Genomic DNA, 14,772 nt, shown 5'->3' with positions numbered 1-14,772 from the left:
AATAAACATATGAATGGATTTGTAGATTCTAATAAATTTGAAATATTAAAACGAAATCAGGAAAAAATTAGTTAATTGACTAAAAATCTGAAATACATAAATATTAGATGAATATGTAAACAAACTTCCATAAAAAAGAAATTGACGAATAAAAAACTTAAAACAATAACAAAAAGTATGAATTTAATTTAAAAAATGTACTTCTCATGGCAATTCCCCAATAGTAATAGCAGAGATGCTGCTCTACAAGGCTATAGGATATGAGAATACTATTTTCGGATAATAAAGCAATATGATTCTTTCAAAGAAAGACTCAAACTGCTAAAAATTCAACAAAAATGATTTAATTTCTGATGATTTTTTCACATTTTGGGTTATGCGGCTATCAAATCAAACCCGCCCCAACTTCTAAAGTGAATCATCAGGTAATAGTCCGCAGATCTTACTCCAATGGATTTTCGATAAAAACTTGACTCCAAGAATAAAATATACATAACTAAGCAAACACAACTCAACAAATTAACTTAGAACAATCGGAAAAAATGGAAGATTTAGGTACCAGTAAAGTCAGCGAAGAAGGTAAGGGACAATGTAAGGCTTTTATAGATCTGGATAGCGGCGTAAATTTAGGCTTTTTTCAAAGGGAAAATTTTCAAAACAACAATATTTTAGCTTTTAGAGAAATTTTTTTGAATTAAAATATATATTTTGATGAACAATTTGTGAGCACCTTGAAGAAAGAATCTGGAAACGTGAAAAGGGGTAGAAACGTGAAAGGTGAAGAAGGAAGGTTAATGGGTATTGGTAAGTGATTGGTTTAGAATTTGGTCCAATATATGATTGTTTTCATAAATAAAGTTAATTTTAAATACTAAAATCTGAATGCATATTATTTTCTAAAGTATTGTCATTCTGACATTTTAAATAAATATTTTAAAGTGTTGTTATTTTAACTAAATATGTTAGGTATTATGACTTAATTGCTAATTTTCCCTTAATTTTATTGCCATGAGAAAAGATGAACGAATAAAATAAAAGGCTTAAAATTGAAACAACAACTAATATGCTTAATCCCCAAACATTCCAAAGAGCAGATAACGTAATTTCTTTTGGATCAGGTTCTTGAGTTTNAGCCTTAATGAAAATGTTAATAAATACTTGTTCTTTTATTTAAGGCATAAGACAATAACTTGAAAACTCATAATTAATTTTATTGCCAAGAGAAAAGATGAACGAATAAAATAAAAGGTTTAAAATTGAAACAACAACATAGAATATGCTTAATCCCCAAACATTCCAAATAGCAGATAACGTAATTTCTTTTGGATCAGGTTCTTGAGTTTGTTAAAATAAAAATAAATATCTTTTTAAATGCTTAGAAAGTATTTATTATAGTCATAGCACGCTAAACTAAATCTTTGGTTTCATTATGGAAGCCATGTTAAGTATAATCTTAGCAACCATGGGTTATGGTGCAGTGGTGGGACTGCTCCACCCTTAATCAGAGATTTAAATTCGAGTCCTGTGTATGGAGAAAATCTAGTGGGGATCACCCCTGCATGGGTCTTGCAATGTGCGATCCAAATCTAGTCGGGTTCTAATGCAAACAAACCTGGGATATGCAACGATCTAGGCTAGGTACTTAACCGATGAAACCTCAAAGGAAGTTCTTCCTGATGCTTCTATACTAACTCTTTCTCAGGTTTCACTCTAATGTTAGGAGTTCCTTTGTTCTAAGCACCACATGTACATGAGAATTTTCCCCAATACACAAACATAACAGGAATAAATTAAAGTTTTTGCTAAGTTAGATGATGTATATTGTTGCAGCCATGGGATACTGATGGTAGAAGCTGCCTAAAAAGAGGACCATTTTCTGTGTATTTCTCATACCTCGTTATACATTCACTCTTGTATGTACCATATCGCATCTACACCCACAAAACAGCAAAATATACCAACTTTACTACTGGAAAATCCTATAGTTTAGCCCACTAGAAACACCTGACAACTACCTACTTCATCAAGAATACAATGAACAATACATTCTTCATGCATACAATTGGGAGGGAGCAAGCAAACCACAGAGACGGATAGAAGAAAAGGAGAGAACGCAGCGGCAACCAACAAACAAAAAGTTCAGTGAGTTCAACTTTCAAAGTTTATCAGAGTTGAACTAGACTACTATCAGTCAAAAATCTACACTCAGATACACAATGAGAAAGCCTAGCTTCAACTTCAGACTCAAATAGATCTTAAATGCACATTCTAACAAAAATGCTCTGGAAATATTTGTTTCCCTGTTCACTCACAGGAATCACTAGATACAAGAGAAAAAATGAGGAGAAGAATGATAGACCTTGTCGGAAATATGGAACAGGTTAAAATTGATAGTGATTTGATGTGCTTCTAATACCTAAGACCTTTGGCAACCTCAAAGAAGTGAGCAACATTTTCCTCAGGTGTACCTACTTTGATGCCATGTCCAAGGTTCAAAATATGTTTCCCTTTACCAGCTTTCTTCACTGTATCATTTATCCGGTTGGTAATAAATTCCTTAGAGCCAAAAAGCACTCCAGGATCCACATTACCTTGTATAGCCACATTAGGACCCAGTCGTCTCCTACCATCAGCCATATCAACTGTCCAGTCCAAACTGACTACATCTACTCCTGTCAAGGGTAGTCTCTCTAGCAAGCCACCTGATCCACTTGCATAAAGAATCAGAGGGAGATCAGGATGGGTTAGTTTCACTGCCTCAACTATCTGTTTTAAGTATGGTAGACTGAACTCCTCAAAATCGACTGGGCTTAGCTCTGTGGCCCATGAATCAAAGATCTGAACTGCTTGAGCTCCATGGTCAGCTTGGTAACGGATATATTTAGCCATTGAGGTTGCAAATATTTGAAGCAGCGAATGAAGGACCTGTATAGCAACAAAGTTGAAAACATTAAAACATAAATTGGCAGATCATAAGCTAGTAACATGTTTAAAGAATTGATACAGGTAGTTAATCTTGTTCCAGTGATTACAATTATAATCCATGTTTCCATTGATACAACCTCATGAAGGATAGATACTGTGTGTGTAGTAACATGTATATCATGTCTCTTTTTCTTTTCCCAGGCGAAGTGGTGTGGAGGATGGATGTGCAGGGTCGTTTTAACATGTTAAGCAAATTCTCAACAGAAAAAAGGCTAATCTGTTAGAACAGCTAGGTATCCATATAGACTGCATTCAGCCCCCCTCAGGGTTTAAAAACAATGCAGGTCTTACTGTTATTAGCTTCCAGCAGAAAAGAAGAGAAATGAAGCAACTGAAATCTAAACCTCACACGAGCAACTAGACAAATAGAAGTGCCCTGAGTGCGATTTCCCTTTGCTGCTCCTTATTTCCATCACTATATCATTTTTTAGTTCACATTCTAGGAATCAAAACTTATTTTCCCCAAGATAGAACATGTTCCATGCCTCCTATTTTTTTAAAAAAATTGGGTTCAAGTGGAATATAACATAACGTATTTAGTGCTCTCTGACAAGAGAATGGGTTAGCAAAAGAAAGTGTCCTTTCATTTTCTTTGTTTATTATTTTTTCCTTTTGGTGAATTTCCTAATGCATTTACTTGGTTCCAAGCTTGAAGAGTGGAATCTGCATTCTTCACCTTGTGAGTTTGCAAAGGAAAACATCATACATCGACTGTCCTTTGACAAAAATAAGCAATGAATTTCCACTTTTTCAAACTTTACGGAGCTGAGTGGCAGAGCTTGCCAAACCATAACCATGCGAAGTGAAAACTAAAGAAAGGGAAAGAACACAACAATATATTACCTATCTTTAGAAACCAACAAACCAACCTCAGGTGATTTTTTTGGGTGGTAATGGAACAACCGCTCACCCTACCTTTCACATTAAAAAAAAAAAAAAAGAAGAATAGAAGAAGAAAAAAGTCAAAGGAATGATGCTCCCATGCCGATTGAGTACATCAGTTATCATATCCCCAGTGAAAGTGTTCAAATATTTACCCCGTCCCTATTTCTCAACAGAGAAAAAGTGTAACAGCAAATAGGCTTAGGATCTACAAATCTTGGACACCCCAAATCAAAAAATGGAACTGCTTTTGAGAGAAACTCCAAGCAATAGATGGTTGACTTAAATCGTGCACTAAATCAAAATCTAACAGAATGTGAAGTATCCATCAACATTTCTTGACCTTTCTTAATACTGGAAGCAGGACAAGGGAAAATAAGATTCAACAACAAGATCAGGATTGGAAACATAATATATTCCAACTAATTAACAAACTATGATTGTCTCCGCAGGGCTTAGTAGCATAGAGTAGCATCAATAAATTACCTTGGGCTCCGCAAAAGCTAATCTCTTAATTTTTGTAAAGTTCTTAGAGGAACCACCTTCAACCACATATGATGCCAAGGTAAATGGTGCCCCAACGAAACCCAGAACTGCTGCTTGATTATTGACCTATCATAACAAAGACAAAGTACAACCTCTAATATAATTAACATGATAGCACAACAGGTGATAGTAAGTTGGTAACAGCAATAAGAGTGTTAACATTGTGAAATTCAAGCAAAGCCTTGAAGTTGTTTATTGCTCCATTTCAATTTTATGGCATTTTTTTCCAGTTCAGGGTGTCCCAGAAGGGTTGACACTATTCAATTTATATATAACTTTCACAATTTTCAGGAATGCAAATAAAGTTGATGTGACATGTTCTCTATCAAATTAATTTTTCAACCAATTCTTAATACTTTATGCCATCATATACTATTTGTTTTAATCAGTACTATTACTAATCAATATATAAACCACTGCATCTTAAACTCCATATCCAGTGTATTAATGGACGAAATAAACTTTTACAAATCTTCTGCAAGGATTTCAAAACCGAAGGAGATATCAAAGATGTTGAATCTTTCAGTCAAGAGACTCTAAACTAATCATAGTTTGTATGTGCAGTACAAGTGTCTATAATACCATAAAATATAAAGAAAATGTGGCCATGGTGCGGTCTTAAGTTCCTGAACTTTTTTTTTTTTTTTTTGATAACCGAGAAATCCGTCTGTGACCCGCCCTTTTGGACCAATCACAGCCTTCTAAACTCGGTGGATAATGGGTCTGCCCCTCTACCCTTCTCCACTTGAATACCGGGCTTCACTTTGCATGGTGTGGGGCTTGAACCTGCGACCTAAGCCACAAATCCTCCACCTTTTGCCACTTGAGCTAGGCCTTGGGGGCCTTCAGTTCCTGAACTTTGAAGATCTTAGACTACAAACATAAGCAGTTTTTACATTTTCCTAACATGATATACACGAATTTTCGGAAGGATGCAATAAGCTTTTCCTCGTTTGAGGATAACAAAATCACTCCATGTAAGGCTTATTTGCTCCTCTGGTATTTCACCCATAAAAGAAGGAAAATGTTCTTAACAAATAACCTCCAAAGTAACAAAATAGACATGAAATCCAGACCTCTTTCCGCAAAATTGTTAATGCTTCTCCAACATATGGAACTGATTCTTCAGGAATGAATTCTCTGACTTTCTCAACATCAGAAAGTGTTGTTGGTGGATAAAATATGACAGGACCCTTCCCCTTTATAATGTCAAAAGGGATGTTCATTCCAGAGAGTGGAGTAAGAATATCTGAAAACAAAATGACCTGCAAACATGAGAAAAAAAATTAAGAGCGAAAGAATAAACATCAATAGAGCTAAGAACAGTAGCTTGTAAAAAAGACATCAAAAGATGGGGATTCTTCTTAGGTAAAAGTAAAAAGAATGAAACACCAAATAATATACACAACACCAACACATGCTAAGATAGGACTGCATAGTTTCTCACCCCATCAGGCTGGAATACTTTCCATGGCTGCAGAGAAATTTCTACCACAAGATCTACATTTTCCGATCTCTCACGGAAGGATGGGTGCTTCTCACATAAGGTTTGATAGCTCTACACAAAAGAAAAGGTGAATAATAAGATGCAAAATACAAAGATCTGAAAATCAAACAGGAGTAACGATAAATCCACCTAATCAAGCCACAAAACTCTTAACATAGAATAAAAAAACCAACGCAGCAGAACTCGAGCATTGGAACTTCTCAAGCTTTATGATCACTGAAAAGTCATGAATTTCTAGTTGAAGTGTGTTGAAACATCCAACAAATAGGATTTACAAGTTCCAAACTTTTCTTTTCACCAGCCTTTTTTGTCGTAATTTCAAACAAAGCAGAAAGAATTGGTCATTCCATCCCCGTGCAAGCAGCTGATCAGTAATAGAAATGCATTTTAGGTACATCAATCAGAAGGCATATGAGAATTAATGTCTTTCCATACAGACAATGTTTGAGTTTTCTATTCATAGCCATTTATGCAAAGTACTCTTTTTAACAAAACACATCATCTCTTGCAGTTCCAATTACATGAGTAAGTCAAATTTGTAACACAGTATGTAGTTGATATTTCACAGATTAGAAGTTCAGGATATGCAAAAAGTAAAATTGAACTATAAACCTGCCTTCATGTACCTCCCTGCTTGTCTCATAAGCCAAACAGGAGGCCTTTCTACTTCTTTACCCCGAACAGCATCAAGCAACAAAGGCTCTGTTGCATTTATAGTTTTTGGTTCAGCAACAGTTCCTGAATTAAAAGCACATCAATCACATGACCATGCAGAAAACAGAATAGAAATCTATTTTTAAAATGGGAAAATAGAGTAGGCTTCAAGTCATGAAAGATAAGCACAATAAACCTAACTTGTGCTAAAGTAACACAAGAGACACTAGCCACAGATTCAGAAGCAAGGACAATCTAAAGAATATGTAGGTTTACTTTCAATAGCTCAATGTTCGAGAATAGGATAATGCTCATTCATTTAGCTCGTTACAAAAATATATTAGGTGATGAATATGATCAATTCTCATTAAGTTTGACAAATATGTAATTTTCAACCGAGTTGAAGAATTGATCACCAAAAACATGGAACAAGGTGTATGCAATACTTCTATATGTTTTTCATCTAAGAGAATAGGTTATAATGCACTATAGTCCCTTAAAGTATTGCTTGCTTAGCAATTTTCCCTCAAACTAATTCTCTAGCATTTTCCTATTACTCTCACTTTGTGATAGCCCCATGGTCGTTAAATCTAACATAAGCCTTTTGGGAGTGTCATTGAGGGTAAACATGGCAAGCCATTCCTGTAAGGGAGTGTCATTCCAGGTAAAATGGGAATATCTGAAATTAGAACTTATAAAATATAGAAAAACAGCATCCATTTTTTATCAGTAAAAACTGACAAGTAATACACATTATTGAAACAGAGGGAGTATTTTCTTGATCAAGTAAATAAAAACTGGAGTTAGCATTTATAGACCACCACATAATGACACTTAAACTTAAAACGGAAAGCCCCTATATGCTTGAATTTAGTGGAAAACAAGTACCAGATTAGGTTTTGTCCTTGTGGAACTATACTGTGTATTATTTATTTTAAAGACACAAACTTTGACATCTTTCTTTGTAGCTTTTTTAGAAGCTTTATGACATTGTTTGCTCCATATGTGATTACTTTTCTTTGGTTGTATAAGACTAGGCTTCTGTTTTGTTGTTTAACTAGAATTCACAAAAAAAAAAAAGTATCAATCAGGCAAAAAGGACTTTGCTATATGCATCCTAGTTTCCATATTGCTCAATCAGGCACATTCATTCCAGTGCTAAACCGTTTGTCTTTTATGGAAAATCAGGGACTCTGATCTCACAAATATCTATGCAGTGACCAAACTAAAACTAATCTCACTAAGTCTTAATTCCATCAAATTGGTATTACCTATATGAATCATTTGTTTCCTTTGTATTCTGTTCTTAGCTAAGACCAAATTCATTGGGAGAGATTATATGTCTTTTGAGACAACTATGCACGAGTACTATAGCTCTACCCAGTCTTACTAGCCCTTCCAAATACTATTGTATCACATTTATGAACAGAACCATCTCAGGCTAATTCAAAAAATTTCTGCTTAACAGAAAAAAACAGGAAACTAAAGTGATCTGTTTTGGAGGAGAAAATACCAAGTAAAACAATGTAAGAGAAATTTGTAACTACTACTAAAACTTAATTTTTGCCTAAAGAACAAATAGGTTTTCTTCAGCTTCAGTCAATTGATCCTAACCAAATTTGAAGACAGCAATGCCACCATTTTGACGAATATTCAGAAGCATATTCGAAAAAAGCCCTAACATACTATGGTATAACTTAATAAGCTTAAAATAATCGAGTTTCCATATTGCTCAATCAGGCACGTTCATTCCAGTGCTAAATTGTTTGTCTTTTATGGAAAATCAAGGACTCTAATTCTCACAAATATCCATGCAGTGACCAAACTAAAACTAATCTCATTAAGTCTTAATTCCATCAAATTGGTATCTATCACCTATATGAATCATTTGTTTCCTTTGTATTCTTTTCTTTGCTAAGACCAAATTCATTGGGAGAGATTATATGCCTTTTGAGACAACTACGTGCGAGTAATTTAGCTCTACCCAGTCTTACTAGCCCTTCAAAATATTATTGTATCACATTTATGAACAGAACCATCTCAGGCTAATTCAAAAAAATTCTGCTTAAAAGAAAAAAACAGGACACTAAAGTGATCTGTTTCGGAGGAGAAAATACCAAGTAAAACAATGGAAGAGAAATTTGTAACTACTACTAAAACTTAATTTTTGCCTAAATAACAAATAGGTTCTCTTCAGCTTCAGTTAATTTTGATCATAACCAAATTTTAAGAATGCCACCATTTTGACGAATATTCAGAAGCATATTCGAAAAAGGCCTTAACAAACTAAGGTATAACTTAATAAGCTTAAAATAATCGAAAGAAATTAGTACATAGAGACGACATTAGCAATCAGAAACAGAAAGGCGTTGATCTGGTGAAACAAAGTTGCATTTGAAGAATGAAGAATATAAGAGTAGCAATTAGCTTAAAGTTAAAGCGGTTGAAACAATTACCTCCAACGGAACAAGAGATTCTGGGCTTGAAATTAGAGCGAGAAGAAGAAGATGGAAATGCAGATTTAGATGAAATTGAGAAAGAGGAGACTGAGCTGTAAATACAAGACATGATTTCCAAGGGGATTTACAGGAAATTGCTTCGCATTTGAAAGAGGTGATAAACTGGGTTTTGGGCGAAAGGAAAAGATAAAAAGGAAATTGGAGTAGTTGACAAAGGAGATAACTTTGTAGAGATAAGATGACAGGAAAATCTGTATGGGCCTTCATCCGACCCTACAATTTTTTTTAAATATTTATTTTCTTTTCATCTTATATTCATTGATCCATGATTAATATATAAATTCGTGAAAATTTTGAAATCATGGATCAATAAATATAAGATGAAAGAAATAAAGACCTTAAAAAAATTGTAGGTTCGGATTGTTGATAATTAGGGGTGGATTAGGTGTTTCACGTGACACGATTTTGTAGGAAAATTTTATTAAATAAGTATAAATCACTGAAAATCAAAATAAAAAATAAAGGTTATATAAAATAAAGTGACACTCCTTATACCAAAGAGGGGCGTAGCTCGTTTGGTCAGGTTATCTTAATTTCTTATTAGTTGTTGGGGGTTCGAACCTCAATAACACTTTTTTCTTTCTTAGTTAATTTTTTCAATTCAAATTTATGTCGCTACACACATAAAAATGTTTTTAAAAAAAATCAATTTTTAATATAATATTATTATTTTTTATTTTTTATTTTAAAATGTGACACTGCTTATGAAAAATCATGTGTACGCCACTGGTTGGGTTGTCGGGTTGTGCTCCAATCTTTCGAGAATTCAATTTTTGTTGTGAGGTCGATTGATTTGTCGGATTGGGACCAGTGGAGAGTTAAAAAATTGATTTGAGAAGATGAAAGTGAAAAGATTTTGGTAATGTTAACTTTTCTTATAAAGAAAAAGTTATACTTTATAAAGTGGAAGTTTTTTTTTGTTTTATATTAAAATATAGACGTTAACAATCTAACGTCTGCCATTTATATTTTTGGATAAAACGGAAGAAAAAACTACACTAAGCTTATTTTAGTTACTTTCTAGAATTGTGACTTGATCAATTTTATCTCTTTGTGGGTCAAATAGGTTCTGGACTCTTCCATGGCTCCACTTGTACTACTCACACTGCTTTCTCTTTTTCTTATTTTTATGAGTTAAACTAGTAGTTTTTAGTTTAAAACTAGATCATAATTTTCAATTTTTTTTAAATTTTATATCAAGTCAAACTATATTATATAAAATGGAATGAAAGGAGTATAAAATATGATTGAAATTGTTGTTACTCACTTTAACTTTGTAGGGATTAAAAAATTTCATTTATAGTAGCTTATTGTTCATCATATACCTCCTTTTAGGGGTGTGCGAAAATTGAACCGAAAAAGCGTTATTGAGTTATTGGGTTAACATGTTTTTAATAGTTTTATAAAAGAAAAAGTATTGGGTTATACATTCGGTTTCGATTTTTAGCATTGAGTTATTAGGTAAAATGATAACCCATTAAGACGGTAGTAATTATCAAAAATTTCGAGAAGATACATCATGAATATCTTCGCTAGTCTTGTCACTATCATCTTCAGGGGTTTGAAGAAGTTCTTGAGCTTCTCTGAGTGCTCTTAGTCTCTCTCTTCGTGCCGCTGTCGCCGCCTCCATGGCGTTTTCCTCCTCTATCGACATTGACTATATACTTGTATACTAAATGCCAAATTCAAACTCTTGTTGCTTCTACAGAGTAAAAGAAACGGGAAAAGTAGATGAATACAACATTGATAGAGCAACTGGTTGTATTTATATGTATCAATTAACTTTTATGTATTCATAGATCATACCCATAAAATTGTGCATGATACATTACTATTTATAACTTTAACTTCAGGATAAAGAGATCTGATAATGTAAGATATGGAATTACATGTATTGTGTTGTGTACTCTATTTTTTAATTTGTGATCTCGAGATGGATATATTACTCATGATACATTACTATTTCTAAAATATTTAGTAAATTGCTAAGTATTGTAATCCTACCTGATACATTAAAGTAGTAAAGATTGCTCATAAGGTGTTTTGTTTTAGATTGATACATTATTGTGTGATAGTTATTATGTATTATATACATGTAACATTAATTTGTATAAATGTATCAAGATAAAAAAAAATTGATTTGTTTTTTTGAAGATAGATATCTTACTTATGATACATTACTATTCCTAAAATATTTAGTAAATTACTAAGTACTGTAATCCTACCAAATACATTAGAGAAGCATAGATTGTCTGTAAAGTGTTTGATTTTAGATCGATACATTACTGTGCGATAGTTATTAAGTATCAAATACATGTAGTGTAAACTTGTATGATGTATCATTGATAAAGAATGAGTATTTAGCAGTAATTTGTATGAATGTATCATGATCATTAATGTGTATCAGATACGTGTGATACACGTTAGTCATTAATATGTATCAAATACATGTAGTATTAATTTGAATGTATGATTTCTAATCAAGAAAGTGGCATGATATTTACTATTTATCTACCTTATTATGTTTGTGAAGTATTGCAGCTTATTTGTGAGTGATCCATGAGACAACGTTAATTCATAAATCAAATAACAAATCTATACATGGGATAGTACTGATATATAACATCTGATGTATAAGATTCATTTCTTATATGCTTAAAAAGAAAAAAAAAATGTAAAATTAAACAACAAATTCATAAACCATGCAATCATTTTGTTGTCCTTGCTAATCAATCTCTCACAAAGCGTAACAACTTGAAACAATTCAAACTTCAAATTTCTTCTCCCAAATCGTCCAAAATTCTTTCAATTCTGATTCCAAATTGTCAAAATTTTGAGCAGATACATCATGATTATCTTTATTTTATTGAGATATTCATACATCTAATAAAGTGTATTTATATTGGTTGTCAATATAAAATTTTGACTTCTTTCGAAGGTAGTAGAAAATTACATCAATGTGCTAGCTGCACAATGAATCATAATAATTGAAATATAAAAGTTAAAAAAACATAAATATCATAATTTGATACATAATGTAGTAGTCATCATTGTCACTGGTATGTATCATACACCTATTATTTAACGTGATACACATTGCTCCAATTATACAACATTATAGTTTGTGTATCAAGATTACTATTGGGTAATATATACATAGTATTCTAAGTTGGATAAGACTGAACAAACATTAAAGAGTGTAGATACATAACACGACACTGATTTGGTACTGTCAATATAACCTTTAAAATTTGAATAAGATTGAAGATACATTATAGAACTTGATACATGTAAATGATACATTTTGTAGTGTATCCAGTTACGATCAATCAATTCATTATGATTCTTCAAAAAATTCATTGTCCTGGTGATTCATATTATTTTATGTATCAACCTAGTACATTTAAATCATGATACATAAAAACACGAGAACATCAATTTATCAATAATGCATTAGAATTTTGAAACAACTTATAAAGACAATACGAAACATCAGAATACAGTAAATATATAGAAAATGTGTGCTTTGAGCAGTGTGGATCGAGAAATTACAGATGCAACTTTTCTACCTTTTTTGGGGTTTTTTTCCACATCCGCCTTAGAAAATGAAATTTCATCCTTCTTTGACTTCAACTTCTTAATATTTTGATTCGTCATTGTTAATGGATCATGCAACCTTTTGGATATGTTTTCTGCCCAATCATCATCATCAAAATCATAAACGCGATCAATGGTAGATGAGTTTAATTGGGTAATCCCAATACTAAAAGAAGGAGTATCATCTATATGTACCAAGAAATTTATGATTCAAAATCAAAAAATTACCTTATTCAAGAAGTTGAGTTTGATTGACTGGAGAGAGAAAGATTTTGAAATTCAAATTGAATTAGAAAAAATAACTGATGAGATTATGGGAGTGAAAATAGGGAGAGATTGAAGGAGTGAAAATAAGAATGGGAAAGTGGGTATGGGAGTTGAGGACTTATGTATCGGATGATTAGGCTTTGGGGGGGAAAGAAGAGATTTTTGTAATATTTTAGAATGGTAGGGAATAAAAAAAATATGGTAAGTAAAAATATGTATATAGGTAATTTTTCTTTATTTTATGAGCATTTTCTTATTGGGTAAATCAAAAAACAAATCTTTAACGACTAAAAATCGATAAACCGAAAATCAATAAGAAATATCTTATTGTTTTGTTATTGGTTTAACATATTTAAAAATAAAAAATTGATAAATTAAATCGATAATACATAAAATCGAATCAAACCGATTGATGCACGTCCCTACCTCCTTTAAAGACCTCGAGTAGGCTTAAATATTCTCCAATATTGTCGCTTACTTGAAGAGGCAAGCATTCATTATTATTATTTTTGAATTTACTCTCTTTATTAGTTTTTAGGCTTTTAATTTCTTCTCCAATTTTTTTGTCCCTGCAAGTATTTTCAATAAATCGTGATGTCCGCACACTTCTCCAATCACTCCAATATGTGGAAACATCAATTTCGGATAATATGCCAATCGAATCACCCAAAACGGAGGTCTATCGCTCTCATAATTGCATTTTAAAAATAGGGAAGAAGACTGAAAATCATAGGGGACTAATCTTAAAAGGCTTGAAAATCGTTCATCGCTAGCGAGCCCAATGGTTGGAAACCGCATTGAAGAAAAAACTGAAATTTTAGAATTGTTTATAAGGGTCACGACCGCGATAAACAAAATGCTAGGCACCAGTAAACAAAAAAAAAATCAGCTAAGGCCCGATGTTCGATTGGGTGCTCCAGATTCATCAGAGACCCCGTGGGCCCAAAAAACTACCTTACCCCATCAAATTCTACGTCATGGACTGAACGGAACCATAGAAACTATCATTGGAGGTCGTCTTGGTAAGAAGTGGCCCCATACCACATGGTCCCATTTTAGCTAAAATCCACAAAGAAGGTCGAAATGATCCTGAAAACCTCCAAACACAAACCAAAGGTCTTTCTAGACAAAAATCAACATTTCAAAGGTAATAGAACTGTCAAAATTTCATTCTGACGCTGTCTATCTGAAGTTTCGACCAACATCCTTCAAAAGCTCTAAAACACGAAAACTTGCACAAACTCAAACGAACGATTAGGCGATCGAGCTCTTAGTCCCACCAAGTAATAAATGACTTGAAATTGCTATAGAAAATCTCTAAATGTTGAAAAGATTGGAAAATAAAGGAAATGACCTAGAGGGTTATTATAGAGTTTTAGACATTTTTGCACCACCAAGCTTAAAGGCCAGTGTTGTGATATGAAGATGTAAGCTATTTTTAATGAGTTAGGGTGTGTTTGGTATGAAGGAAAATGTTTTCCACTAGAAAATGTTTTCCTGAAAAACAAGTAGATTTTTGACTTATTTTCTCATGTTTGGTTGGTGACTAGAAAATATTTTTCGGAAAAGATTTTTTAGTGTTTCATTTATGAATGAAAATTATTTTTGAGAAAATATATTTTATTTTTACTAGAGAGTAGAAATTAATTTTTGAATTGAAATTGATATTGAATTTATTTTTAAAAGATAAACTTAATTTTTTTTGGGATGGTGGGGTGGTGGGGCTGGCGTGGGGGTGAGATGGGGTAAAAAAAATAAAAATTTGAAAATTAATATATTTTTTAAAAACAAACTTAATTTTATTTTTTCGGGGGG

General features: G+C 32.7%; 1 protein-coding gene across 1 annotated transcript; it reads right to left on the bottom strand.

Annotated features, from left to right (window-relative positions):
- Positions 1 to 2,128: 2,128 nt before the first annotated feature.
- Positions 2,129 to 9,264, bottom strand: LOC125851136 (uroporphyrinogen decarboxylase, chloroplastic-like). Its single transcript, XM_049530925.1, has 6 exons — positions 9,031 to 9,264; positions 6,537 to 6,658; positions 5,861 to 5,971; positions 5,490 to 5,678; positions 4,354 to 4,479; positions 2,129 to 2,925 (listed from the first exon to the last, which is right to left on the bottom strand). The coding sequence occupies exons 1-6, from the start codon at positions 9,140 to 9,142 to the stop codon at positions 2,410 to 2,412; spliced, it is 1,176 nt and encodes a 391-aa protein (XP_049386882.1). The 5' UTR covers positions 9,143 to 9,264; the 3' UTR covers positions 2,129 to 2,409.
- Between the last annotated feature and the right edge of the window lie 5,508 nt (positions 9,265 to 14,772).

The sequence above is a fragment of the Solanum stenotomum genome, unplaced genomic scaffold (assembly GCF_019186545.1).
Source record: "Solanum stenotomum isolate F172 unplaced genomic scaffold, ASM1918654v1 scaffold22931, whole genome shotgun sequence".
NCBI lineage: Eukaryota > Viridiplantae > Streptophyta > Magnoliopsida > Solanales > Solanaceae > Solanum > Solanum stenotomum.
The sequence above is the reverse complement of the archived record's forward strand: the minus strand, read 5'-3'. Positions and strand labels throughout refer to the sequence as shown.

Coding starts and splice junctions, on each gene's coding strand:
- LOC125851136 (XM_049530925.1), bottom strand. CDS start 9,142: ATGTCTTGTATTTACAGCTCAGTCTCCTCTTTCTCAATTTCATCTAAA. Junction 5,972..6,536: donor AAGCAGGGAGGTACATGAAG/GCAGGTTTATAG, acceptor TCTTTTGTGTAG/AGCTATCAAACCTTATGTGA. Junction 4,480..5,489: donor TAACAATTTTGCGGAAAGAG/GTCTGGATTTCA, acceptor TTGTTATGATAG/GTCAATAATCAAGCAGCAGT.